General features: G+C 48.6%; 1 protein-coding gene across 6 annotated transcripts in view; it reads right to left on the reverse strand.

Moving 5' to 3' along the window:
- Positions 1-201: 201 nt before the first annotated feature.
- Positions 202-27,224, reverse strand: part of Fmnl3 (formin like 3) — a 59,863-nt gene continuing 32,840 nt past the window's right edge. The window contains exons 2-27 of one of the 6 annotated variants that reach the window (XM_063254706.1): positions 21,091-21,174; positions 19,028-19,108; positions 18,665-18,741; positions 15,561-15,644; positions 12,405-12,557; positions 11,122-11,230; positions 10,903-10,979; positions 10,490-10,583; positions 8,935-9,009; positions 8,723-8,833; positions 8,244-8,390; positions 7,723-7,824; positions 6,349-6,628; positions 5,885-5,953; positions 5,672-5,796; positions 5,289-5,491; positions 4,443-4,677; positions 4,218-4,286; positions 4,026-4,106; positions 3,795-3,924; positions 3,028-3,188; positions 2,619-2,720; positions 2,199-2,291; positions 1,876-1,999; positions 1,640-1,756; positions 202-1,086 (exon numbers count right to left, since the gene is read on the reverse strand). In XM_063254706.1, coding sequence (XP_063110776.1) covers positions 1,665-1,756; positions 1,876-1,999; positions 2,199-2,291; positions 2,619-2,720; positions 3,028-3,188; positions 3,795-3,924; positions 4,026-4,106; positions 4,218-4,286; positions 4,443-4,677; positions 5,289-5,491; positions 5,672-5,796; positions 5,885-5,953; positions 6,349-6,628; positions 7,723-7,824; positions 8,244-8,390; positions 8,723-8,833; positions 8,935-9,009; positions 10,490-10,583; positions 10,903-10,979; positions 11,122-11,230; positions 12,405-12,557; positions 15,561-15,644; positions 18,665-18,741; positions 19,028-19,108; positions 21,091-21,174 — 2,958 coding nt within the window. In that variant the 3' untranslated portion in view covers positions 202-1,086; positions 1,640-1,664. Of the gene's footprint in view, positions 1,087-1,639; positions 1,757-1,875; positions 2,000-2,198; positions 2,292-2,618; positions 2,805-3,027; positions 3,189-3,794; positions 3,925-4,025; positions 4,107-4,217; positions 4,287-4,442; positions 4,678-5,288; positions 5,492-5,671; positions 5,797-5,884; positions 5,954-6,348; positions 6,629-7,722; positions 7,825-8,243; positions 8,394-8,722; positions 8,834-8,934; positions 9,010-10,489; positions 10,584-10,902; positions 10,980-11,121; positions 11,231-12,404; positions 12,558-15,560; positions 15,645-18,664; positions 18,742-19,027; positions 19,109-21,090; positions 21,175-27,224 lie in introns of those variants that run through there. The other 5 variants (XM_003475797.5, XM_003475798.5, XM_013159187.3 and 2 more) reach the window with 5 other exon arrangements.

Genomic DNA, 27,224 nt, shown 5'->3' on the forward strand with positions numbered 1-27,224 from the left:
CTGTGGCCTGAACAGGGAAACAGATGGCCAGGAGAGGGCACTCGTGTCTCATGTAGGCCCGCTCCCTTTGTGTGGTCAGAGACCACCCAGCCAGCTTCTCCCTTCCCCAGGCTTCTGAGCTCTTCTTCCCTAAAATGGAGGTTTCTACCCCTGTAACCAACTTAGCCCACCCCCTCAAGACTAGGAACAGGAGACACAGCCTGGTGCTTCAAGCTTTTGTTGAGAGGGAAGATTGGGGTTTATGTACAAGAAAAAGGGAAGCAGTACATGTACAAAAAGAGGTGGCCCCAGCACTCCCTTCCAAGGACTGAGAAGAAACTGGCAGGGAACTGAACAAATGGTCTTGTGAGGATCATGCTGCCTTCCATCTGCCAGAAATACCCCTAGCTGAGGAAAGGAGCTGAGGTTATGGGCACGTCCTTCTCTAGTGGTCTTGGGACCAGTGTGGAGAGAGCTTTTGTTCTCCAGGTCACCACAGCAAGGCCAGCATCCACCTAGACTACAACGGATGGAGAGGACAGTGGGCTGGGCATCCCTCCTCTACCCTTATCATGAGGGAGCAGGCGGGTGAACCCAGCAGAGAAAGGCCTCCCTCATGGTGAGAGATGATCCAAGATTGGCAGGGTGCCAGGCCCCTTAAGCCTGGATATTTCTAGACCTGGCTGAGAGGCTTTCTCATCTCCTGGGCTGTAGGAGAGAGGCCTACGTGTCCCTATGTAGGCTAAACCTGGATTTTTCCCAAGCCCTCAACTGATCCTTGGTGACCCTTCAGGAAATGATGCTGACTAAATGGGCAAAGTGCAGTACTGGAGGCACAATGAAAGTGCCAGGGCCCCATAAGCTAGTGCTCACAGTGACACACGTTAAAACCCAGCCTGAGAGCTGGAATGGCTGGCACGGCTGAGCACACTGTGTAGCCTTCCGCTGGGCCCTTGGCTTCAGGTCCACTGGCCGGACTTGCAGAGCTGAGGGGTGTAGCACTTCTGCCTCCAAGACAGTCTCAGTGGGGGCCTGGGGCCCGAGGAGGGCCACTTGGTGGTGCAGGACTCCTTGTTTGATGGCAAACAATGGGTTGATAGTGGAGGCCTGTGGGGAGGACAAGGCAGATGAGCAGGACCATGCCTTGAGGAGTGGCCCCACAGCAGGGCTGAGAGTCGCCAGCCATGAAGTGTACTGATGGTGGGTACAGGAGACAGGGAAGGTGTGGGAATAGCCACAGCTACAAAGAGACTGTCAGTGTCAGGAGACAGAGATCAAGGAACACTTGACTGTTCCTGGGCATCAGCTACTGCCAGACCTCTCAGAAGGAATTTTGAGAAGGCAAGGATTCTGATACTTCAGGTGATCAAAACTGTAGGCTTGATCTTGGCTGTGCTGGTACAGCCCCCAACCCCTGCTGGCAACTCTGTATCCCATCTTAGTAAAAGCCATGAGAGCGTTAGTGGGAGACACCACTTCCCTGAGGGTGCATGCAGAGGATAAGCCATGCTTCTCAGAACACAAGCATGCAGAAGTATGTGTCCCCATCACTAGGAGGCTGCCAGTGTATGGTTCCAAATCATGCAGTGGGAGTGCCTGTGAGCTCCCAGACTCTGGGGGAGTGCTGGTCATGCAGAGGGGCTGCTGTGGTGCCTGGTACCTGTCAGGGGCCCCAGCTCTGGGGGTTAACAGTTTGACTCATCATGGTGGGCTGCATCACAGAAGAAGCGTGAGCCCCGCTTGGCAGTACGGGCCGTGAAGGGGACACTCTTCAGCACTGTGGCCCAGGAGAGAGAGAGTAGTCAGGCCTCACATTGGGTGGGTAGGAGTAGAGCCCAAGGCAGTTAGGCTGGGCCAAATGGCCAGCTCCCAAGGAGGGCAAAGGGCCATCTGTACCTGTGATAATGTCCTCAATGGTACCATCCTTCCCCTCGTAAACAGGCCGGTGCTCCTTAGCCTGGCGCCGCCTCAACTCTGCAATTAGCTCCTGCTGTTGCCATTTGTTGCGCTGGGATGGGGTCTTTGAAGGCAGAAGAAATCATCACTAACTTGATCCCTCAACTTGGATATCCAATTGCACACTGCTAGGAATCCCCCCGTCCCCCACAGACCCGTCTCCCTAGACTCAAGCCCTTAGGCCCTCTGCAGGTCTCTCTGTCCAGTTTTCCACTTTTTCTCTAGCTCTGCATTCTGCTGAGGCCCAGAACTGGTCCACCTACCTTGGCATCCAGCTTCTTGGCTTCCTGAGCCAGCTGCTTCTCCCGCATTACCTCCTCCTGCTTCTTGCGGGCTTCATTCTCTTGTTCTGCTTCCTAAGAACCATAGGTGGGAGTGAGACTCACACAGGCTGGGAGGGGAAGGGCTGACACTGAGGGTAGAGAGTGGGTGCCAATGGGACCAGCTAACCCCAGGTGACCACCTTCTGGAGGGGGCACTTCCTGCCCCTAACAATGACAGGAAGGGACTGGGCCCCCACCCTACCCACCAGTTTACAGCTAAGAAGCTTGTCGCCAGCACCCATTGCTCCTCCCCAGAATTCAAAGGAATTGGAAAAGGCCCATACCTGAAGCCCAGTATCTTTCTCCTTCAACCAGTTTCATGTCAGGCAAATTCCTCTTTAAATCTACTCTCCAGCTTACCTTGTAGGAACGAATGAATCTGACAAATACTGGGAAGAATACAGAAGGAGGTGTGGTCTTGGGACTCTCGCCAAAGTAGCACACAACTGCATTGTAGGCTTCCTGGGAAAGGGGCAAAGGGGTCAGGGTGACGGCAAGGAGAAGTCCACACCAGGACAGAAGGCCCACAGAAAACAGAGCCTAGGGCTAAAGAGAGAAAACCAACTATTCAAGGCTCTGGGAGCTGAGAGAATGCGAAGTCCCCAAAGCTCTGAAGGAACATGTCTCTAGAGGTGGCTGCCACCACCCCGAAAGTCCCTTATTCCCCACAGTGGCTGGTCTGCTGCCTGACAACCTGAGGCAGGCCCACCTCGAGAGGCCTGGTGCTTAGCCTGGGCTGCTCCCACCCGCTTCTCCATCCTTTGCTTGCCTCAGCTGTCTTGGCATCACGCTGGAGCTTGTCAAGTCTGCCTTCATTGGTGCTGAGGAAGCTCCGAAGGACGCTGTTGTCATGAATGCTGCATTCCCGCCGGATGAGCTCCATGCCCCGGCCCAGCTCCTTCACATCTAGCAGCACGTTCTCCAGGGACACTGTGGTCACCAGAGGCCTATTTGAGGCCTGCCCAGCATGTGACATGCCCACTTCCCAGCCCAGGGCTATGGCAAATTTGCCCTCTCTCTTGGCAGGTGGTATGGAAGTGAAGTGTGTATCAAGCCAGCTGAGGCTCTCACGGTGGCCAGGTAAAGCAACAAAGGCTGTGAGTGCAAGGCCTCAAAGAATGGCAGCCACCGTGGCTACTGGTCTTCAAAGTAGAATGCCTTAGGCCTGCCCCAGTTTCAGGGCAGAAATAATAGCTATCTTCTGACTATAAAAGGCTTTATGGTTTTTCTAATTACTTTCCATACATATAGGAAATGCAGTCTCTCTGAGTGAGCTTGAAGGAGCTGGGAGTGAAGAACTACTGCTGTCTTTCCTGCTCCTATGGCACCTAGTTGGGAAGGGTTAGGCTGGGCCTACTGCCTCCCAGAAGCTCCTTCCAGGAAGCCCTTGCTCATGCGTGGCTCTGGCAGAAAGCTTTGAAGCAGTCAGTCAAAGTTAGCAAACAGAAGGACCCAAGTGTTCCCTCTCCTCAAAGTTTCCTGGGATTGTCCTGGGCTGGACATGAGAACAGGTACACTCAGCCAAGGTCTCCTCACCTGCTGCAGCTTTCTCCACAAAGTGCAGCTCATGCCAGAAGTTGGTCAGATCTGGGTATTTTTCCTTCACCGTCAAGGCAATGAAATGTAGCAGTGTCATCTTCCGGTCAGTGGACTTCGTGTCCAGCAGCTGGGAGGGAAGGAAGGAGGGACAGTGCCAGAGAGCTAAACATGCTGGCTTTACCAGCATTGTTCCTAGGCTTCCTGCCTGAGCTGCCCTTTCCACCTTACCAGATCCAAGCTCTGGAGCTTGAAGCCATACACTGCTCCTCGCTTACTGCTGTTCATATAGTTCCCCAGAGCAAGTATGATCTGCCGAAAGATACACAACGGTAGGTCAGACCATGTCTTGAGGCCCCCCATCTCTCTTTATAGCCCCAGGCACCCAGTAGGACCTGGGAACCACCATTCACTCTTCCCCACCTCCAGCATCTGCTTCAGCTTCTGTGAGGACTTGACAGAGGCAGAGGCTGCAATGATGGCATTGAGTTGCTGGAAGAAGAGTGAATACCTGAGTCAGCCCAGGCAGCTGATGGGGTGAAGTGAGGGAGGACAGGGAGGGAAGGGGGGAGGTGGTCAGAAGGGGAGGCGGAAAGGACAGCACCACAGGACCACAGTACAGAGGAGGGATTTAGGCGAGAGCTCTACCGGTGTGAGCATCTGCAGGTTGTCCTGGAAGTTGCCCAGGAAGGCCATGCCAGCCATTCGCTGGGTCAGCCGCTCCACCTTGCTGAAGAGCAGCATGAAGCGGTCCTCGGCTGCCAATTCCTCCAGGGGCTGCCGCTCTCGCTCATATTGCCGCAGCAGCTTCACCTCAGCCTCCGTGGGCAGGAAGCGCATCAGGCACTCCACGAAGTCCACAGGCAGTGTCTGCAGGTCAAACCTGTGTAGAAGAGGGGGCATCTGGGACTAGGGGTTACAGTGTGGGGCACAGCCAGAGGTAGAGCACCACTGCTTCATCTGCCACAGGGCCAGCCATGGTTCTGGACACCTCTCCATGCTGGCCTGTGATGTCTTTCCTCTTCACTTATAATAAGGTCCAAGTACCTAAGTGGGGCCCATAGGACTTCTGTCTGCTTCTCCACCCTGTTTCTCCTACTTGCTTCCCTACACCAAAGCCAGATTCCATTTTCAGGATCCAAGGCACTGTGTTCCTCCTTCTAGGGCTAATGGGTACTTTCTTCTAGCCCTGTTGAGGTGTACTTGTTCTGCCCACCCTAATCACCAAGCTCAGTTCTGTGGCTCTTGCTTCCTACAATCTACCAGCTTGGTGACATCACTGTGTTACAGCACCATCCTCCCTGGTCTTGGGGCTGCTTGAGTAAGGTCTGGGATGAATCTCTAGCACCTCACATGATGCCACCTAATAGTCAGTTCTGGTCACGCCAGTGGATGGCTGAGTGAATCCCATCAGGAACATCAGAATTTAGGGAAAACCAGGCTTCTGGGTTGCCAACTGGCTGGGGACCAAGGCCAGGTCAGTGGGAGCCTCACGTGTGGATGGCCCTGCAGATCTCTTCGGCTGAGCGACCAGCCTTGCGTAGAGTGATGGCCAGGTTCTTAGCACGATTGGCTTCCAACAAGGTCACCTTGTTGGCAGCCTTCTGTGCTGTCTTGTTCTTGGAGCAGATGAGGTCAAGGGCAGGGCCCTGTGCTTTTGTCTTAAACAATTCCTCAAACTTGTCCAGGTCCAAGTCCTACCAGGAGCAGACAAAGAAAAATGCTACCACTTCTATGAGAGGATTCACTGGTATTATGCCCAGCATGACATCACTTCTGACTCATGGAGCTGACACTGGGTTTTTCCAAGTTCAGAGAATCTGGCAACTTGATTCCCAGCCCCCAAGCCCACCTTTCTGGGCCCCAGACCCTGTCACCTCCAAGATCTTCTCATCATCAAGTTCACTAAAGACCGTGCCACTGATCTGATTGGGTTTCAGCGCTGTCCAGTTGAAGACTGGTAGCCGGAACTTGGTCTTGATAGGTTTCTTAATTCGAATCGCTGGTTTGGAAATAGGATCAGTGAGGCAGGGACAAAGGACACCTTTCCCTGGTCTCATTAGCCATGCCAAAGGTCTGGAGACACTCACCGGACAGGCCCACAGTCAAGACCACAGAGGGTGCAGCGCCAGGGAGAGGTGGAGCTGGAGGACACTTATCTAGGGGAAGAAGAAATGGCACAAAGGTCACAAGACTTCCCATGCTACCCATCCCTCTGCCTGTTTTCCTTCAAGACCCTCAGGCTTTGTGAGCTCTGCTTAAGCTGACCACAGGGGTCCTAACTGACCAGGGGCTGGTGTTGGTCTCTGCTCCAGTTCTCCTACCACAGTTTACCCCTCTCCTCTGCTGTCTTGAGAGCAGCTAGGAGCAGGCCACAACTGCCCTCACACCATGAACTAACAACCTGAGCCCCCTGGATGTGGACCTTCTTTTAGCCCTCGCACCCTGACCTGATATTCTTCTAGCCTCAAATGATGCCATTTCCGAGCTGATCCCTTACTAAGGTTCTGGCTCCACAGTGCGGCTGCCCCTCAAGGCCAGGCATCCTGGTTACCTGGTAATGGAGGAGGCGGTGGTGGCAAAGGTGGAGCTGGGGGTGGAGGCAGAGGAAGTGCCTCCTCGACAGGTGGGCCCGAGGCTAGCAGGTCCAGGTCAGAGAGTGGTCCACCTTCACTCAGTTCTGCAGGGCCTACCCTGGCCAGGGCCTCTCCCCCCATGGACTCAAGGCCACGGACACTTGTCTCTAGGTGGCACCGGCGTTGGAAGGCCTCTTCCTTCTCCTTAATGAGCCTCCGTAGAGTGTGCACCTGATGGCTTGTGTTCTCATATGTCTCCTGTCAAGCAGACAGTGCCATTGAGGGAAGGTGGCCTAAAGGCATAGTAGTCCCTATCCCTGGGAGAATTCCTGCCTAACTGATATTCAACTAGTCTTTGTGAGCATACTTGGAGCTGAATTACAGAGAGACCAGGAGAAGCTGGTGCAGCAGAACAGAAGTAGTGAGCAGAAGAGCTGGCCTGCTTTCCCTGGCACCCTCTGTTCTTACCTCTATACCTGTTCTCACGGCATGGGCCCCTCAAGGTCCAGGGAAAAGGATGACTGTGAAACTCGCCACTGCCAACCTGACAGTTGTTCTCTCCACAGATTTGGTCTTGAATTGTCACTCACTTAGAAGCCTCATTGACAGGCCCTGTCTTAGCCGTCTCTATATTCACCACAGCTCCCAATATTATGCTTAGCAGGGGCTGGGCCCAATGGAGGCAGCCTAACTGTGCTCCTCTGGAAGAAAAGGTAGGTGTGGGGACAGGACTGAATATGAGATGTACCTGCCCTCCTGACTTACAATACCTGATGGACAGCCTAACTAACAGCCAGAGTACCTGGGCTATCCTGTCCCTGCTCAGTAAGCAGGGATAGGGGATCACATGGAAGCAAAAGCCCCAGGATGAAATAGGAGGTGCCAACCTGGATTGCACTCCAAAGGTAGCTATGGATGCCTCCTCCATTCCCACCCTCTTCTGCATGTATCTGGCCCACTTTGGCTTCAGCTTCTCTCCCCAACTGAAAAATGGGGTGAAATACCCAGCCCACCCTTATCTGAGTGCCTATAAAGGATAGATTAATCAAGATCTTTTGTTGAAGTTAGGAGTGATGGAATCTGCTTATTATCCCAGAACTCTGAGAGGCTGATTCAGAAGGATTCCAATTTTGAGCCTAGTACCTGAGCAATTTAGAAAGACTCTGTATCAAAATTTTAAAAAACATATTTTTTAAAAGGCTAAGGATATAGCTCAGTGAGAAAGCCTTTACCACAGGCATGCACATACCCACACACTCACATCTTGCCTTGATGTTACCCAGAGAGAAGCAAGGTCCTGAGGCACTGGAGCCTAGGGTCAGTCAGGGCCTCTTCCCAGGATTACTTGGTACCTTGATATTCTCCAGCTCCTTCTCCCGCTGGAGCAGCTGCTTCTCTAGCTCTGCCACTCGCATCATGTTCTCATTCTCCAGGTCTAGAAGCTTCTCTGTGAGCTGTAGGAAGGGAAGGAAAGGGCAGGTTCAGTACTACTAAAATGTGGGCACTCCGTGTAAGTGACCAGAAATATAGTCAGATCTGGATCCAAATCCCTAAGACCCCAAAGGCATTAGGCAGCTTTCCCAAACCGCTTCCATGGACCTAGAGTCTGACACTAGGTGAAAAGCAACAGATACAAGGCAGGGGACAGCAGGGTGTCCCAAGTCAGCGGTCACCTCAAGCCCAGCCCTGAAGGTCAATGTGTGTTCCAATGAGTGAATGAGTGGCTGAGTCCAGAGCACACTCTAGACAGCCCCAGTGGGTTCTAAACCCTTCCCGGAGTTCAATTGGGAGGCAAGTGGGTCAGCTCAATACACTGGAACTCAAATGTCCACATCCTCTACAGCAGTTCCAGCAGGCAAAGAAGGCTACTTACATGAGATACATGCTCCTCCAGCTCCTCCACCTTTTCGAGGGCTACATTCTTGGTCTCAGCATCCTCCAACAAACCTCCCACATCAAACACATTGTCTAGGTACGCTTGGATCTGCACCTGCAGCTTTTCACTCTCTGTGTGCCTTGACTTCTGGGAGAAAAACAGAGAGTAGCAGTTGGAGCCAGAAGGATCAGGGGAATGTCCTAGGAAATCTTAGTTGTGGTTATCCTTCACTACTACTTTCTAGAGCACACAACCGAGGAACTTCCTGCTGTTGGCATCATTAGAGTCTGTAAGGAACTACGAGCTATCTTAGAGGGAGAGACCGCTATTGATAGACCTGAGTCCCAGACCACAGAAGACAGGCAAGTTCCAAAAGCATCCAGGTGTAGGCTCTTGCCAAAGAACATCCTTTTTGACGTGCCTAAATTGGTCCGCCATCCCAAAGTGCCTCACCTCACAGTCACTGGCCGGCTTACCTGCAGGAACTCCTCCAGCCCCAGCTTGGTGAACTCATATTGCAGGTGGACCCGGAAGTTCATGTCCTCCACAGAGTGCACCACGATGTTGATGAACTGCATGCAGGCCACCTGGTGAAGCAGCAGGGCCCCACAATACACGTCAGCATGGCCCCATCCTTAGGGAACACAGCCTTACTGGGTATGCGCCTGTTCCAAGCCCTCCTTCTCACCATGAAGTCAATGTTGCTATCCTCATTCCGGAAATACTCCATCAGCTTCTCAAAACGGTGCAGCTCCTTGCATACCTGAATGAGAAAACTTTCTCAAGGAAAGGGAGGTACCACATGCAGAACCCAAGATCCTGAGGACTGGTTCCCAGGAAAGGCATTTGTTCTGTCTACAAAATGGGCTATTCTGGACACTATATTTGTTTTTTGTTTTTTTTTTTTTTTTGTCTTTTTCCTTTTTATCGGTACCGGGGATCGAACTCACGACTGCCTGCTTGCAAGGCAGGTGCTTATGCCGCTGAGCTAAATCCCCAGCCAGGACACTATATTTGAAAGAATTTTCTGTTAGTACATGTTTGTAGTACATAATGATTACTTCATGGGAAGCTGGTATATATACATAACACTGTGTGTGTGAGTGTGTGTGTGTGTGTGTGTGTGTGTGTGTGTGTAAAAGAGACAAAGAGAGAAAGACAGAAAGAGAGGCATAGACAGACACAGACACAGACAGACAGACAGGGTCTTACTCTAGTTCAGGCTGGCCTTGAATTCACCATGTGGCCCAGGCTGACTCAGAACTTGTGGCAATTCTCTTGCCTTAACCTCTCAAGAACTAGGATTACAGGCATGCATTACCACATCTGGCAACATGTCTTAATTCTTTTTACATCTCCTTCACCTCCCTAATCTGGATACTATAGAAGAAAACCTGGACCTGGAATCTGGCCCTAGGTATCTGGTCCCAACTCAGAGAAACCAGTAAAGCCTGTGCCCTTAGGCTGAACTTTAGATACCTCTGAGACAAGGTCAGTAAGAAACACAGGGACCTGATACTGTCCAGTTACTGAAGGAAGGAGAAAAGGGAGGAGGAAAGCAGTCAGGCCAGGGCTGAGCAGGAGGCTGAGGTCCCAGGGGACACAGAGGAGGGGCCAGTGTACAGGAAAGCCCTCCGCTGAGAGGGGTCTAAAGGCTCCTCTGATTCCCTGGGCTTCAGGGAGGAAAAGCCGTTTCCTGGCTTGAACAATGGATGTCAGGGAAGAGGTCCAGAGAGAAGGAAGGGGTGGAACCACAGCTGTGGCTGGATGTCGAGGAATCCCATGTTCAAGCAGACTAGGGTTTTGAAGCCAGGCCCAGGAGCTTGGGAAATTCCATATAAGAGCTCTTTTTCTCCTCACTACTGAAAGAGACATCGTTCTCCTACCCTGTAAACACACCCACTCTGGGTTTTACCCATGCATTCGCTGAAGAAGAACTATCTATGGAGCCTCAGAAAGTGTACTGCCTATACCCAAGTGGGCATGCAGTGGGGCACAGCAGGCTCCTCAGGTGATTCTGATGATGGCCAGGTTAGGACCACTCACTGCAGCCTATGGCATCCTTAGCTAATCAAGAGGTTTCCTGGCACAGATTTAATAGGATTCCAGTTCCAGTTTTGCTTTGGTGCTAAGGAGCAACCTGCTTAGCCAAGCCAGTAGGATGTTAAAAATCACTGGTGCTTAACTACTGACTCTCTGCCTTCTTCCCTGCTAAAAAACAGCCATGCAGTTCGGAGACTGACCTCTTTGAAATTATCAAAGGCAGCAAGGATGATTTCATGACCTCCTCGCACCAGACATACAGCTGCCAGGAGCTCCAAGACCAGGGCTTTGGTCCTAAGGGGTGAAGAAGGAAAATTAGCACCCAGCTCCCCATCCTGGCTACCACATGGTTCATGTCCCCAGCTGGCAGAGTGCTCTGGAGAATGGCTCAGTGGTGAAGGTCAGGGATGGGTTTTAGAAAAAAGGCAGGGAGCAAGGCTTGCACCTTCACTGCTGTGCAGGCCAGAAGGAAGCCAGGGACATTCTTCTGGCAGAGGTAAGGGAGTCAACCAAGGCTCTGACCCTAGCTACAGGACCCCAAAGCCAAAGAGGACTTGTCGGGACAAATGGAGTCAGATGTCCAGAGCCCTGGAGAAGCACATGGGGGACTCACCTTGGATTCTTGTTGTTGAGGCTAAGTGCAATCTCATTGACAGCGTGGGGGTGGGACATAACCAGGTTGAAGCCATACTGCAGAGCAAAAGACAAAAGGAGGGGACTCTGACTGTGGCAAAGGCAGAACCCAGCAGATTCCCTGGTCATAGGTCATCTAGAATCCTGTCTTTCACAATCTGGTGCCTGCTTCTCATGTGGTGCCAGTGCAGACCCTTACCTGGTAGTTCATGATGGCTCTGAGACAAAGGATACAGACGTGGACATCATCCTTCTGACTCACCAAGCGGGAGTTCTTCAGGGCCCTGCGGCCAGGGAGAGTGCTGTACCTGGGAAAGAGGGCCAGGCAGTCAGGTAAGAACTGATGCTGCCAAATGGTGATGGAATGCTCACCATTGCCCAGACAGCAGGCTGACCCTTAGCAGTGGCAGAAATGGGAGAGAAGGGATTTGTACTAACAACCAAGAGATAGGGATGCTGGAGGCAGAGTAGTCAACCTGTGTTCACCTCCTTGGGACAGACCTTTGTCACCAACCGCCTAGGATCCCAGCTTCATAACCAGTGTCCAAACCATGCTACCCAGAGATTCTCCAAAATACACATGGCAGTATTCAAAGCCTTTCTAGTCTTTGAAATGTGCCCTGAGAGACACTCACAGCCTTCCCATTTCCTACTTCCAGTGGCTGCATCTTCTACATATTTCATGGGGCACAAGCATCTCGACTCTCCTCCCACTTCTACATCTCCAAAAATCAGAACAGAACCCTAAAGCTTTAGGAAGGCCAGGTAACTACTTCTGGCTTTGCATCACCCCTCAAACATCTTAGTGATCTTTCATGGAGAAAAAAATAAAAGAGGAAAGACATATGCTGCTGCAAGGCTACAACAATGAACAATATCTGAGGGTCAAAACCCAAAGGAGTAGGAGAAGAGCACATCCGTGAGAGAGGGACTGAGGAAAGGACAGAGCCCAAAGAATAACCTCCAGAAGCAGCAAGGGCTCTGAGAATCATGTGGTCTGTCTGTCTACCTCCAGGCAGGATGGCTCTCGAGACACCACAAATGAGTGCACAGAGTTGGAGAAAGAAGGCCTGAAGGAAGAAGGGAAGGGAAGGGACAGGCAGGTGGGTGGGTGGAAGCTGGTCTTTGAGCAGCTGATGGGCAGATCAAGTGCTAGAGGGAAACAGACAGGAAGGTAGGAGCTGGTTCAGTCAGTGAAGCCCAATCCCTGTCTGAGTAGCCGGGGAGGAATGGCCGAGACAGTGAGGAACCCCAGATGGGGCGGCACAGCTAAGGACCACATACTTACCCAGGACAGACCGCTGGGCAGAGTCAAGGAGACAGAGAAAACAGACCAGAGACAGACTGGCAGGCAGAAGGCAAGAGAGCTGAGCCTGGAAGCAAGAGTGGAGGGAGGAGCATGAGCACTCACCACGGTTACTGAGACGGGCTGGGACTGGGGCTGGGGTAGGAGGCAGGCGGGCAGAGCAAGTGCACACATACCGGAGCACAGACTGGCGCGCAGAGCGAGCGAGGCTGTTGGTGAAGGGGGCCGAAAGGGCGCTAGGTGGCTGCAGGTCCTCGATAGACCTGCTCCAGGACCGGAGCTTGTCAAATGCACCATCGTCACCACTCTCCAGACCCTCAAAGTCAAACCTGGAGCATGAAAAGACACATATGCGCACACAAAGGCACATACACAGAAGTAGATCCATGCCAAGCCCACTGGTGAGCCAGCCCCCACCCTTCAGGCCTCCAGGGTAACAAAAAGCAAGGACAGCAAGAAGAGAGAACAGAACTGGACAGCAGAAACCCAATCCTGGCCAGGAGCGCACCAACACAGGGCAGGAGCAGAGAAGGCCCAGGAAGCTCTAGGAAGAAGAGGAATCTGGGGAGATGGGATGCTATGAGACCAGCTATCTGCTCCCTATGGCCAGGCAACTCCAGGAGTGGTCTCACCATGGCCCAAGGGACAGTAGGGCTCGCTATCTTCCTATACAGCCAGCCTCAAATGGGGCAGCTCAAGCTAAAGTTCCACAGTAGAATCTGCCTCAAGAAGGAGGCGGTGGGTGACACACCAACTACGGGTCTTGCTACCTGGCTAATAGCAGTGGCCAAAGGATCTCTCAGTGTTTTGATAGAGCACATTTGTTCTGGATTGGGTTGGGCTGAATGGAAGAGAATTAGGATTCCAGTAAGCCCAGAGTGGAATGCTGTTTTATGCTTAGGAGGGGTACGACCACCCTATGTTAACATCAAATGTTTTTTTTTGTTCTGGGAATGGAACCCAGGGCCTCAAGTACATTGACAGGCACATTCCCACTGAGCTACCCCAGCTCCAGCACTGGATTTTTTTTTTTTTCTTTTTTTAGACAGTCTCACTATGTAGAGCAGGCTGGCTTTAAATTTGCTTATGTAGCCCAGGTTGCTCTTGAATTCACAGAGATCTTCCTTCCTCAGCCTCCCAAGCACAGGGATTATAGGCGTGTAGCACCATGCTCAGCCCAGCATTGGATTTTAAAATGAGGTTTTCTATGACTAGCTACTGGAGGTGCTTCTGGGTTTTCTTGATATAGGGGCTTCTTGGGCTTCCACTTCCCTGAGGGAAGAAATTGCTGGTTGTAATGGGACTAGGGACCTGCAGTCTAGCCCTGCTGGTAGTTGGGGTAGTTTCTTAATTCCTGTTTCTAGAATCATATGTCTCCTACCATGAGCAATTTGGCAGATTACAGCCAAGATTACAAACTTATAGGACCTTTTCCCACACCCCTACTTGGAGGTACCCCTTCAGAAGCTGAGAAACAATCTCACTCTCTGTCCTTCGCCTCTGTGGCCACTAAAGCCTAGGGAGCATCTCCCATAAGTTTCTTTCCCCACAAGGTGTCCTGCTCCCCGTGGATGGTCCTGGTCAAAGGCACAGAGACTATGGCTTTCTGGAACAGGAAGCAGTATCTGCAAAGCCCAAACATTTCACAGGAAGTGGAGGAGGCATCAGAGTCGTGACAATCAGGAGGTAGTTAGTGGGGCTCTCTAGTAGACATCGGGAATCCCTGTCTCTCAGGGAGACAGCTTGCTGGTGGCTTTCCATCCATAACGTCTTTGGTCTTACCCCTTTCTTCCTAACTCTTCCCCAAACATACACTCTCTGTTTCTTTTTAAAACAGTGTAGTACCATGGACACTAGTACTGAGGTTGCAGTGTATTCTTCGTTTAAAGCAGCCAGGATTTGTCTGCCTTTTCAAATAAGATAAGCTTATATCACCTTATGTCCTTTTATTGTAAAACTTCTGAATTTAAAAAAAAACTTAAACAAATATTTTTCATTTATTTCTATAAAAAGAATATTTAAAGGGATACAAAAATCATGATGTGCCGGGAGTGGTGGAACATGACTGTAATCCCAGCATTCAGGAAGCTGAAGCAGGAGGATTGCTATGAGTTCAAGGCCAGCCTCAGCTACAAAGTGAATTGAAGACCAGTCTGAATTGCATAGAGAGACCGTGCCTCAAAAAAACAAAAAACCAAACCAAAACAAAACAAACAAAAAGAAATCACAATGTATGACTTTTACAGGGATGGGAATAGGCAATGGGTCACTCTTGACTTTAATGGAGTATCACCTGGGAAAGGTGACAGGGAGGCCAATCCATGACAGGCATCAGTTCATGCTCCTAAGGAAAGGAGACTAAAGACCTGCTGGACAAAGGAGAACGGCCACAAGGGCAAAGACAGTAAGAAACTGAAAGTCTACGCAAGGGTTAAGGTCCAGAGCTGACAGGTTTCCTAGACATGAGACTTGCAGTGCTGGGCAAATCACAAGCCAACTGGGCTGACTGTTCTCCCTAGGGTTCATTTATCTAGGGCTACTTCACTATGACTCTCATCCACCTTTCCATATATTAGGAAATTAAAGTATAACACCTTTGAATAATAAAATGAGCAATAAAGTTTCTACCACTGTACAGACCTAGGATGTTCCAAATACTGTGGTTACATACATTATGCATTAATTCTTACAACCCTGGAATGAAGATCTCTTACAGCAGAGAACAAATGTGCTTCAGGTCACATAGGTAGTACAAGCTACAACTAAAGCCCAAACCTGGCTTTGTCTGCTTGAAAACCCTTGGCACTACACCTTACCCTTCCCTGTGTTAATTCACTTTCTGGTTGCCTCCAAGCCGCCAGTCTCCTCAGGGCTCCCAAGTGCTTCATGTGTCAGGCCAGGTCAAAGGTTATAGGTTTAACAATGACCTGGAGTAAAACTTTCATATCTGAGGGACCCAGAGTTGCTTCACAAAAACTCATTTCTATAGAGATGCATGGATCCCACCAAGGCCATCTCTTCCTATAGCCAGGATATTAGCTTGGATTGCTTGCCTTCACCTACTATTGGATCTTTTGGGTTCTGATGCCAAACTCCCCTTTTATATCATTCTTTTCCATCCATTCTAGTTAACTGGTCAGTCTTTGCTGACCCCCAGACATACACCTTCTTGGCTTTCCTGTCTATTTCAAGTTGTTCCTGGGCTATTTCCTCCTGTCCTGGGATGCCCATTCCCATCTTCACTTGTTGGAATTTTACCTTCCCTCTTCTAAATAGAATGGGACTGTACCCTCCCCAATAAGTTCCTTCCTTTAGCCCTGGGTGGTACTCACATGACAGAACACTGCGCAAAGGACAGGTAATCCACCAGCACATCCAGGCCTTTGTTCTCATCATTCAGAAACTCCCTCACCCACCTGCAGACACAGGAGGACATAGGAGAAGGAGTCTGCTAAAGCACATGGAGGGTGAGAGGTCTCTGACCCAGTAACACTCCCTCCTGGATCCTTCTGGAATCTACTACCACACTAAGAAAATTCTGAAGACCAAAATCCATGACCCAGCAGCCTGGACTTCCCTCAGGCAGAGTAGCTAGGGACAGGTCTTTCCAATACCACTTGCTTTATCATGAATGTGCTTCAGTCAAATAAGCAGCCAGGTACTCTCCCCATACAGGACAGGGCCCCAGCTCAATCATTTTCTGTATCCCTTAGGTATAGCACAAGGCTAGGCCCACTGTTCTTGCTCAATAGTTGCTGGAAAAATTGTGGAAATATCCAGAACATTTACCACAGACCTACCTGGTATGTCCCAAGGCCTAGCCCTGTGCTTTACAGAGCCAGCAAGTACCCAGCATGATTAAAGTGTCTGTCAAGATACAGGTGGGAGGACAGAGAGAGCTCTGGGACAAAGACTTACTGGGCCAAACAGTTCTTTACTGAGCTCAAGGGCAGCAGTTTTGGAAAGCAGTGAGCAAAAAGGGATGTGGGAGTTCTGTGTTTAGTCAGAGCAAGTCTGACAGAACCGGAAAAGGCTAGTCAGATGATCAGGAGCTCAAGGAGCTCCAAAGGTACTGACTCAAGAGCCACAGTAAGAACATGCAGCCTCTCAGTTAGAGGGGTAGGCAGGTAGACACAGGGCCCTTAAAGGACAATGTCCTAGAACATTTTCACCCTCTGCCTTTACTCCTTTTGGGCTGAGATACCTCTGGAGTGAAAGTCAAGAATGAACTCCAGAGAAACTCCAAGAGGATGAATTCCAAGTTCATCCTCTGCACCTAAGGATGAAACCTTTCCTCTTTGGGGCATTCTATTCCCTTGGGGTGCCTGGGGTCTTTGTGAGCCAGCTGAACCCAAACACCTTGCAACGTTGCTTTTCTCCTACAGCTGGAAATAGCTGGAGGGGAGTCACACCCCAAGCTCCAGAGAGAGGCTGGGGCTGGAGCACTAGGCCCAGCTGAGATTTGGCAGCAGGCTCTGGCTGAAGCTGACTGACACCGGAGCTGCCTGAAGTTAGCTTCCTCTCTGGGGGCCTACAGGCCTCCCATTTCCTGTCTGTCTGCTCTCCAGCTCCCCACCCCCTTCTCATTTCCTGTCTGAGTCTACACTGCTATTTTCGGGATCTTGACACTTTGAGGAGAGGTTAAAGGGCACTTAGGCAAGGCAGAGAAACCAATACAAACCAGAGGAAAGAGGAATGGGAGGGGCTCTGGAATCCCTCTTTCCAACCAACCCCATTCCAGGCTTGAGTTCCCATCTGCTGCCCCACACTCGTATTTCTACAGGCCCTGGGCCAGTCAGGCTGTGACCAAAGCACAATATTCCTCTCCTCACTTTGCCTTGGCCTCCTCTCACCCTGCCGCCCCAACATGCCAGCCTGACAAACTTGCTGCCAAGGATCCTGGCTCTCTCACATAACTACCCAGAGAAGCCTCAGGTCAGAGGGCAGGAGTTCCTAAAATGCCAGTACTAAGATATTCCCTGGGAACCAATGGCCAGGTCCAGCCTCCTAACTTGAATGCCAACTTCCAAGAGGCCCCACTGCCTGGGAACCATGCTGCTCAAGCCGTAGCTCATGGTCAGATGCCAGAGGGTAGGCACCATGTAGAAAGGGGGCCAGAAGAGCAAACCCCTATCTTCACTTTGACCACAGCAGGACTTAAAAAGACTGCGCGGGGCCTGAGAGGGAAAGAAGGCCCTTTGGTAATGCAGGTGGCAAGTGGTGCACTGGGCTCCCTGTGGCATCACTGAGCTGCTACAGCCAGGCAAACAGAGAAGTTCTGCTGGTTTTCCTTTCAGTGAAGAATTTACCAAGGTGAAGGACTGGCTCTCCACATTTCCAACAGATGAGATATGGAAGCCACACTTTGGTCACCACAACATAGCTTCCGAGACCAGGAACTGAACTTTTCCTGTTCTCTCCTATGCCACTTCCCTAGTGACGGCTGCTGGCTGCTGCAGCTGGCTACACATAGGTGTCCCCTCCCTCTAAACAAGCCAGAGTAGGCTTAGTCTGTGGGAGGGACAGAGGGCTGCTGTCATGACAGGAGAGGAAAGGCTGATGTCGTCATTTGGCTCTTTCCACCTTAGCCTCAGGAAGTTCAAGGCCGTAGGGCTGGCACATTCCCAGCAAACATTCTGCCCCCGCCTACTACCAGGCCCCCCTTTCACTCACGGAGGCACTCATGACCATGCCAAGCTCTGGCCAGGTAGGAAACCCCACCTGCAATCCTATACCAAGGTTCCTTCCTTTACTATCTTTTCTGCAGGTGTGTACACACACATTCTCTGTCTTTCATTATATATGCTGATTAGTTTCATCAAACTGAGGCAGTATCTTCTGCCTGTTTTCAGAAATTGCTCATATAGATCCTGGAGTGTGTGTGGAGGGGGTGTTGTCAATGAGTTGGTAGCACCAGGATCTATGACCACACAAGTTTAGCTCCTGGCATCTTTCCTGGTGCTTCAGGAAAGTTCTTCTGCTCAAGAACTAAGACTGCTTTTTCCCAAACAAGAAATAACTTTCTGGGTATCACGAAGTTCAAATAGTTGCTCAATAGCAACTAGGTCTCAGCCCTACCCAATGTAGTATATTTCCCCCACTCCTAGCCTTCTTCTGGCCTCGCTTGGCTCAGCACTAGGCCACAAGCAGACTCTAAGCTCATCTGCTGTGAGAATATCTTCCACTCAAAGCCACATTCTGGGGACCCCAGGAGAGGCCCCACACTTTCCAGAAGCATCCAGTCGCAGCTGGCAGAGCTGATTGGAAGAAAAGCCAGAAAAGGCACAATGTGGAACTCTCGGGAACCAGAAGCCATTCAAAGGACAACTGTGCTCCATGGCAGGAAGGGTAAACAGGTGAAATAATCACAGAGGACACCAGATCCTGTGCAGCAGGCAATGCTTGGGGCCAGGTAGACAGGCCAAACCCGACTCACCCTATGTGGTTGGTGCGAAGCGAGATCTCCAGCTCCCTCAGTACTTTGGTTGACTCCTGCACTCTCCTCCTGAACTTCTGTAAGCACAGCACCTTCTGTCACCAATGAAGCCCCACCACCATGCCCAGTCCAATTTATAGTACAAATAAAAGGGGCAGAAAAGGAAACGGAGAGGGGTACAAGAATGCAGTTACAGACCTTCCCTCAGATACTAAGCACTCATTCCAAGCCTCTGACCTCAGAGTCCAAAATTCCAACTCTCATTGCTGGAAAAGATGTCCCACCCCTAAGCCAAAGGGTTTGTGCCCAAACCCCACAGGAATACGAAGGCAAAAGACATAGCCTCACTGCCTCATACTTTACCTTCCGAGTTACACTGGGGTCCAAGAAGCTCTGGAGTTTCTGGATATAAGTGTGGGGAGGATTCTTCACCTGGAATCGCTCCTAGAGGGAAAACATGTATGTGTACAAATAGTCTTAGGAGGGCACTGAAGAATGAGAGCACCTAAAATGCTCAACAAGGGGACCCAGCCTCCCAGCTGTCACCTAGTCCTTAGCACTGCCCAAAGCCTAGGTTTTTTTCCTTGACTTATTCCCAAGGTATTCCCACTTGTTGCCATCTTTCCCTGTAACCAGTGTTTCCTAAAATGCTTTTTTTCTGTGTCAAAAAATACTTTGAGAGCCTGCTGCTTGCTAAGATGTGGAGATTACAGAACTATGAATAGTACCCAAAATAAATGACTGGGAAATGCTTTTCTCTGCCTGGCCAACTGATGGATGGAGTCAAAAAACCAAGAGGAAGGAAGCTTGGTCTTGCAGAATCCAGCTTTCATAGCTTCAAACCCTGCAGCTGGGACTGAGCTGGTTTTGGCTCCTTACCCAAGGCCCAAGCTGTACTGATGCAAAGCAACCTCTTCCCTCAATAATTCACCCCTTAGTCCTTCTACACATGGCATAGGTCTAGGCCCTCTCTACTTTGGCCCAACTCTCTCATCTGATCCAAGAGGAAACTTGGGAAAGTCTTGGTATTCTGGTTCTACAAGGGCCTACAACTGAGATATCCAAAGAGCTCAGGGGCTAAAAAGGGTTCAGGAAAACATTAGGAAATAGGACCTCAAAACAAATGAAAGAAAACAAAAGAGATTTGAGAAAGCTGAACCTGTATGACACAGAAATGATTGAGAGACTAGAAAATCTCAGTGGCAAAGGGGCTGCTACTCTCCAAACTCCATGCACTATTAACCCACACCTCTTAATGCAAAACCCAAGGAAATGGGACTTCACTGGAGAGAGAACTTGGCTAAGGTCCTCTGAATCATAATCCCAGCTTAGGTCAAGCAAGCATGACTAGGAAAGCAGCGGGAAAGAACAGTTGGCGCAGGCTTGGCAACCGCTTGCCTGAGCCCAACCTGACTCCATCACTCACCAGCAGATAGCGGATTACTGACCTCCAAGTTCTTCATCTACAAATGTCATGGTACCTTCCTTAGAGGGTTTTTTTGAGGATTAAATGAGGTATTTCATTATGTATGGAGTACTTGATATAAAATCAGCACTCAAACCAGGCATGGTGGTACATGTCTGTAATTCCGGCACTGGCAAGGCTGAGGCAGGAGAATCACTGCAAGCTCAAGACCAGCCTGGGCTACAAAGTGAACTCATGGCCAGCCTGAACTGCATAGCAAGACCCTGTCTCAAAAAGAACAAAAAATAAAAAAGCCCCAAAAAAGTTAGCACTAAATAAATATACCCTATTATGATTTTCTTCAGCTTGAAAAGAAGTAATTTGTTCATGACAAAGCTTCATGGCAAAGTACAGGATAAAAAAATTGCCCATACTCTGTACAGGTTCCTTCATATCTACTAAGAAATACAGAGGTAGAAGCCAACTGAGCTATGCAGACAGGAATGTCTGAGTTCAAAGACTCAGGACCATGTGTGCAGGGGAAACAACCAGGTGGTAGGTGTTAGAAGAACTTAGTTCTAAGCTAAAGATAATGCTCTTTGAGTTCTAAACACTTTATGTAGGGAAAGCAGTAGCCTTGACTATTCTCACATTTGGAAATAGAAGATTAGCAAACCAGGGGGTCTCATTTCTAAAGGCCTATAGATATGGAGAAGCATCTTGCTATTTACTCCAGGTCTGGAGCAGAGTGACAGAGGAAGGATCCTTTGGCAGATCCTGCTAGACACAGCCTTGACCCTGGGGAACAGCAAAAACAGGCTCTTCTGGGGAAATCAGCAACCTGCTCCACAACCCACTCTGCACAAACTGCCCACTGGAGGAAGTGAAGACAGCCTTTTGCAGGAGCTCAGCCTACCAACTCTGTATCTGCTGTGAAGAGAGACAGAAAACTCAATGAGGGCAATCCAGGCCCAAGTTCCTGCAGAGCCCCTGAAACATCTCTACTCTTTTAATACATTACCTGGTCACAAATCAGATCCCATTTCTTCTCGTTGTCATACTGCCTCAGGAGCCGGGCCTTGTCAGGAGGCAGGTTCATGGAGCTCTGAGGAGAAAATCTGAGTTAACAGGCTAAAACATACACCACAGGTGAGGACTGTGCTGGGTCCATCCTTGCTGGGCCATCACACTTCACCCTGACTCTGCTGCAGGCCCAGAAAGATGAGACAGTCCTCCTGCCTCCCTGTTATACATATTAGTCAAGTCTGACAGCCCATACAACTTCCGTTGGATCTAGTCTCTTCTGCCAATGTTTTCTACACCACGCAGTTTATGGAATCAATTTGGTCAGTCAAAATTATTTTAACTTCATTTTCAATGAAAATGGTCAAATGTAAATAGGAAATACCAGGATTCATTGCAAGTGGAAAGCATAAATGCTTAATGAAACTTTTGTTTCTTCTATATTTTATGTACACATGCATATGTATGTTATGTGCATATAGCTCATGCTGTAAAACATACTTCTTAACGTGAGCGGTCAAAACTTTGAAAGTTCTCAGGTCAAAGCAGCAACTTTCAATCTGTTTTTCTACCATGACCTGAGAGAGCATGACTTTCCTACTTGTACAACCAAGTCCTGGGATGCCCTCAGGCTGGGCAGCAGCTGCCACTCTATCTCTTACCTAAATCAAGATGGAGCATTCGTGTAAAGGGAACTGCTCAACTATTTTTAGGAAAATATTTACAAAAGTTTAGGACTTTATTAGTAGAAAATTACTACTGACTTTTCTCCCACTTAAGACAACAGTATACTGACCCCTCATTCAAACACTAAGTGACAGGCCAAGAATTATTTTATTTTGCTCAGTACTGTTTGCTGAATGAATATATAAAGTGTAAGTGACAGAAGCCTAAGTCATCTGTGCACAGCCTGCCCTGATGGGAGCCCACCTTCCCCTCCTGTCTGCCCTGCAGCCATGCCTGTCCCCTAGCCTAGCCAGCGCCTTTAAAGGCAGTCTGACACTTTGATCAGACCTCCACACCTACCGCTCTTTGTCCTGAGTCAAATATCATCCCCCATCTGAAGTGCCATGGCTGGCTGACAACCCATACAACTTCCATTGGATCTAGTCTCTTCTGCCAACCTGCCTCTCATTCTGTCCCTACACCTACTACTCCGCATCCAGTTCTCACTTCCAATAACTCAAGCATGACCCTGTGGTTTGTCTCTGCCCAAATCCTCAACTCAGGAGACATGACCTGTGCGCATCCAAGGTTCCCAAAGAATAACAAAGGCCTTGCTTTACTCCAGAAGCTGCAGAAGAAAGGGGGTGGGGGAGTTTTGTCATATTTTTAAAGGAATCAGAAGGAAAATGTCTGTCACACTGCATACCTCACACATGATTAAACCAGCCATATGTTTATTTTACCCCTAAGCTTATAGCTTCCTCCTCTCAGCAATGGAGAGTAAATTGTTGGTAACCCTATGGTTGAGACCCTAGTTAGCTCTGGTCTTATCTATGGAAACAGGATCACTATGGCTCAAAAAGCAAGGCCAGGGGATTAGCTCAGCAGCAAAGTGTGAGGTCATGAGTTTGATCTCCAGTACCAAATAGAACAAAAACAAAAACAAAAAGCAATCAGGGATGAAGTCTTTAACTGAAGTTTACAAACTGAAGAATTTAAAATTTAAAAAGTAGGGCAGGTAAGAGGAAGAAAGAGTCTACCACATGGCAACTCTTCCTAAGGTTTCCACTGCCTCATAAATCTGCCTCAACTTCCCCAAGAAAACAGAGCTAATCAAGTCCTTTCCACAGCCAATGCAGTACTGATGGCAGGGTGGGCTAATAAAAGCCTGGAATGTTCTCTCTAGTGCTGAATTGCTAAGAGCTGATTTCAACATGTCTGTGTGGACAGTAAGACAGGAGCAGGAGGCCTTAACAGAGACCCAAAGGTCAAAAGCAGGCCCAGGGCAGGCTCCAGCCCAACCTGCTAAACCCAAGACAGAACTGAGTAGAAACGGTCATTGAATGTGGTCATGCTGTGCACGTTGTGAGCATGTTGCTGTCATTTGACGATTTCTCCAAAGTCTGTGCCACAAAAATAGTTTCCTATTGCCTCCACTGGACAAAAGCTGCTGGGAGAAGAAAGGTGCAGCCTGTCGCCTCTCTACTGTGACAGACTTCACATCCTGTCTATACCAACTTCCTCTCTATGCCAACCACGGTCAGTTGGAGGCTGTGGCTTCACACCTTCCTACCAGGTGAACTGGTGAGGAAATAGTTGCTTCTCTCACAGCTTCAAGACTGAGTGAAGTCACCTGGTGTAGGAACACTAGCCTAAGAGCGTGGAACAAACATTGCAGTGCCTGCTCAAAGTACATCTTTGGAAGAGATGAACCCCTGGGGTCACTAGCTTGGTGTAGATTCTTTGTGAGTGGGTGAGGGGATTCTAATAGGAACACAGGATGAGAACACAGCTCCTCCTACAAAAGCAACTGAGACTCCCAGAATTTACACATGTGAAAATAATATGAAAGCCCACATCCTTCTGTCTAGAACTCTGGGTGGCACTTTCTGGACAGTGGTTCCAGCTTTCTCTGCTTGCTCAGGGCTGAAGTATGAGAGGGAGGGAATGGGTAAGGGGAAATCCCCACCCTAGGCTCTCACAAGAAGCAGGTCACTGACTATGGTGGGAGCCACCAGCCAAGGTGTCAGGACCAGAGAAATTCATTTCCTGCTAGACAAGGGTGCCAATGTTGCTGCCTTCATGGATAATGTGTAAGTTTAGCAGGGCTCCACTATCTTCTGGAAGCTGCTCTGCCCTTAGGAAGGATAATTTCCAGAGTTCTGGAGACAGCTAGGGAGCAAACCTAACATGGTTCTGGGCTTAGTCAAAAGTTTGTTTCTCTGACATTTTTCTTCATGGTTCCAGAGACTGTGCTCTCAGAAGCAGAAGCTGAGCCAAACTCTTGCTACCTCCTTAGTGAGGCCCTTGCTTACCAGCTATCTTGGAGAGTACAGGCACAGAATGTAGTCAAAAGGCTCAAGATCAGGGTTGGAGATATTACTCAGTGACACAGTACCTGCCTGGCAAGCATGAGGTCCTGAGTTCGATTTCTGGTACAAAAAAAGTGGGACGCAAATCAACTTTGGGCTCTTGAGATCTATCAAAACTTAGCGAACTCATCCATAAACTGGGGATGATCTCACTACTTCATCGAGTCTTATAATTCTCAAATAATAAACATTCATGTCCATGTGTCTGAAACATTGTAGGTATTGATACAGTTCCCTTCTTTTTCCTGAGAAGCCTATGAAATGTCTCACATTCCAGTGACTTGCCCACTTGCTTTTGGGTTCTCAATCCCTGCTCTCGCACCTCCTCCTCAACTACAGAGCAATCCTAGACATCTTCTTTGATCCCTGTCAGGGATCAAGGATCCCTCCAATACTAGGAGACAGTTTTAATCCCACTGTATGGATTTCTGGGAGAACATGGTGGACAAATAACAGCAGCCAAGGAGGCTCTCTGAGATTACTAGTTTAGAATCCAGGAGTGGTGCCGTGTGAGGAGTCCTATGTGAGGGGAGATGTACCTTGCCCACCCAGGAACAAACTAAGCTGAGAGAAACCAACTGGAAATGCAATCCTGATGCTATAACAGGAACAGATAAAATCTCAGTGCGGAAGCTGGATCCCAGCGCCATTGGAAGCCGCGATTTGAATTTCTGCTGCCAATACTGCGTCCCAATCCGCAAGGCAGGGAGAGAGATGCGCGAAAGCTCTGAGAGCTGGAATCAGCGAACCAAACGGCGTTGAGAGCGGGACTGGCAGGGAGCCCTGCATTGACCTGCAGTGAGTGAGAGAAATGGGGACCCTTTCATAGACTAGGAGGCTCCAACAAAGGACATTCTGGGAACGAGCAGACTAGCCAGAACAGGGCCCTGCATTGACTTTAGTCGCATATTCCCCTCTCAAGCAGGAGTGGTGGGGAGCGCTTGGCCTGGTGATGCCGCGGACTAAGATCCAGTAGGCTAGCCCAAATTAGGTCCCTGCGCCTGGCGGTGCACCCTAGCAGTGAAGCATTCAGTAGGTTGACCTGGAGGGGCGGGCCCAGCAGAGGCTGCCCAGGTCTGTGTCTCCCTAGTACACTGCAGTGGGCGGGAACACCTAGCCGGCGGATTCAAACAAACTGTAACAGACAGAGAAAAAAAACCTGGGCCTCCTACATACGCTTGTATGGAAGGAACAAAAAGTATGGGAAAAGGGAGCAACAAGAAAGGGTCCTCAGTCCTCAATCCTGAGAACACTGATGCAGGAAAGGTAAATGCAAAAGAGAATGAAGACAGAAACATGCAATATCAAACACGGCACCTATAGACATAAAGCGGTATCTCCGGAGCCTCATAGATGAGTTCAAAAATGAAGTATTTAATAAAATAAAGCAAGAAATAAGTAGAATAGTTAGAGAAATGCTAAGCACCACCCAAGAAAAAACAGATGGCGGAATGGAAGAACAGAAAAAAAGGGGAGAATTGTTTGATGGAGAAAATAGAGAAAACATAGAATACATGAAGCAGGTTCAAAGAGATTACCAGGAAACTAAAAACTCTATTGAAAGCTGGCATAACAGCTTGAAAGAAACTAAGGATAGATTATCAGAACTGGAGGACAATTTGTAAGGTGGAAGCATGAAATGAAAAACTTCTTAAAAATAACAAGAAAACAAACAGCAATAATACAAAGACTAGAAGATGATAAGAGGATCTATAACTTAAGAATTAAGAACATAAAAGAAGAAGAAGGGACTCAAATAAATGAACTACAAAAGCTATTCACAGAAATAATCCAGGAGAATTTCCCTAATTTAGCAAAAGGTAAAGATACTCAGATGTATGAGACATACAGTACCCCAGCAACCTACAACCCAAACAGAGCTACACCCAGGCATATAATAATCAAAATTCCAGAAATCCAATATAAGAACAGAATATTAAAAGCCGTCAAAGACAAGAAACAGATCACTTACAAGGGAACACCCATCAGAATTACAGCAGACTTCTCGGCACAAACCATCAAATCACGAAAAGCGTGGGGGGAAATAATTCAAGCTTTGAAAGATAATAACCTCCAGCCAAGATTGATATATCCTGCACAACTATCCCTAGAAATTGATGGAAAAACAAGGTGCTTCCAGGATAAAGAGGAACTAGGGGAATTTGCAACCACCAATTCAACTCTACAGAGATTACTGGAGGATATTCTAAAAATGAAAAATACCAAGATTCCAGAAACAGTGGCAGAGTGGCCACAATGAATGGAGCAGAAAGCAAAATAAAGAGGACAAATTGTAAACTAAAGACAGAAAAAGAGCTCAACAGAAATGAGACAGAGAAGGTTGGATGGTAGGAACAGCCATTTTGGAGAAAACAAGACATCATAATAGGTAGTGCTAATATCATCTTGTTTTGAAGTCTCATCAAGCTTTTGTTCTTCTGTCTCCATCGGTTTTAATGTGTTGTATCTTATTGGATTTTATTATATGTGATAATATAAACAAAAACTTTTATAGACAAGGAGATTATACAGAAACTATTGCTCATTTTCTGTTAGTTGATTCTAAATACCCTGTAATACTGTCATTCTCTTGAATGGTTTTACATTGTCTTGATACGTTTGATGCTACAGTATATGAAGTTATACCCAAAGATTTTAAGGGAAGAGACACTACGGTAACTACTATTATGTTGAGATTATCTTGTGGTGAAACACTATTTTGCTTAAATGGCTATGTTTTGACCTGCGCTGTTTTGTTGTTATGCCCTCTTTTTTTTTTTATCTCAATCTCCTTTTTATTATCTACTTTTTCATTTTTATCCTTTTAATTAAGGGAAAAATAAATAAAAAATAGCAGGATATATTATAGTAACCCACTCTGACTTCCTATTAACTTGATTTGAAACTCTATTGCTCTCACCATCTTGTTTTGACTGATTTTCCTCTATTCTGTTATGCTTGATAGTACCAAGTTTGAAAGTATAGGCAACAACTATAAAGACAATAAGATTCATTGTGATGCCCATTCTGGTTGACTATTATCTTCTTTTAAAGTCCTCTAATGTCTCCAATGTTTTGGTTTTATTGGTCTTAT

The sequence above is a fragment of the Cavia porcellus genome, unplaced genomic scaffold (assembly GCF_034190915.1).
Source record: "Cavia porcellus strain 051 isolate PalLab524CR breed Dunkin Hartley unplaced genomic scaffold, mCavPor4.1 scaffold_8, whole genome shotgun sequence".
NCBI lineage: Eukaryota > Metazoa > Chordata > Mammalia > Rodentia > Caviidae > Cavia > Cavia porcellus.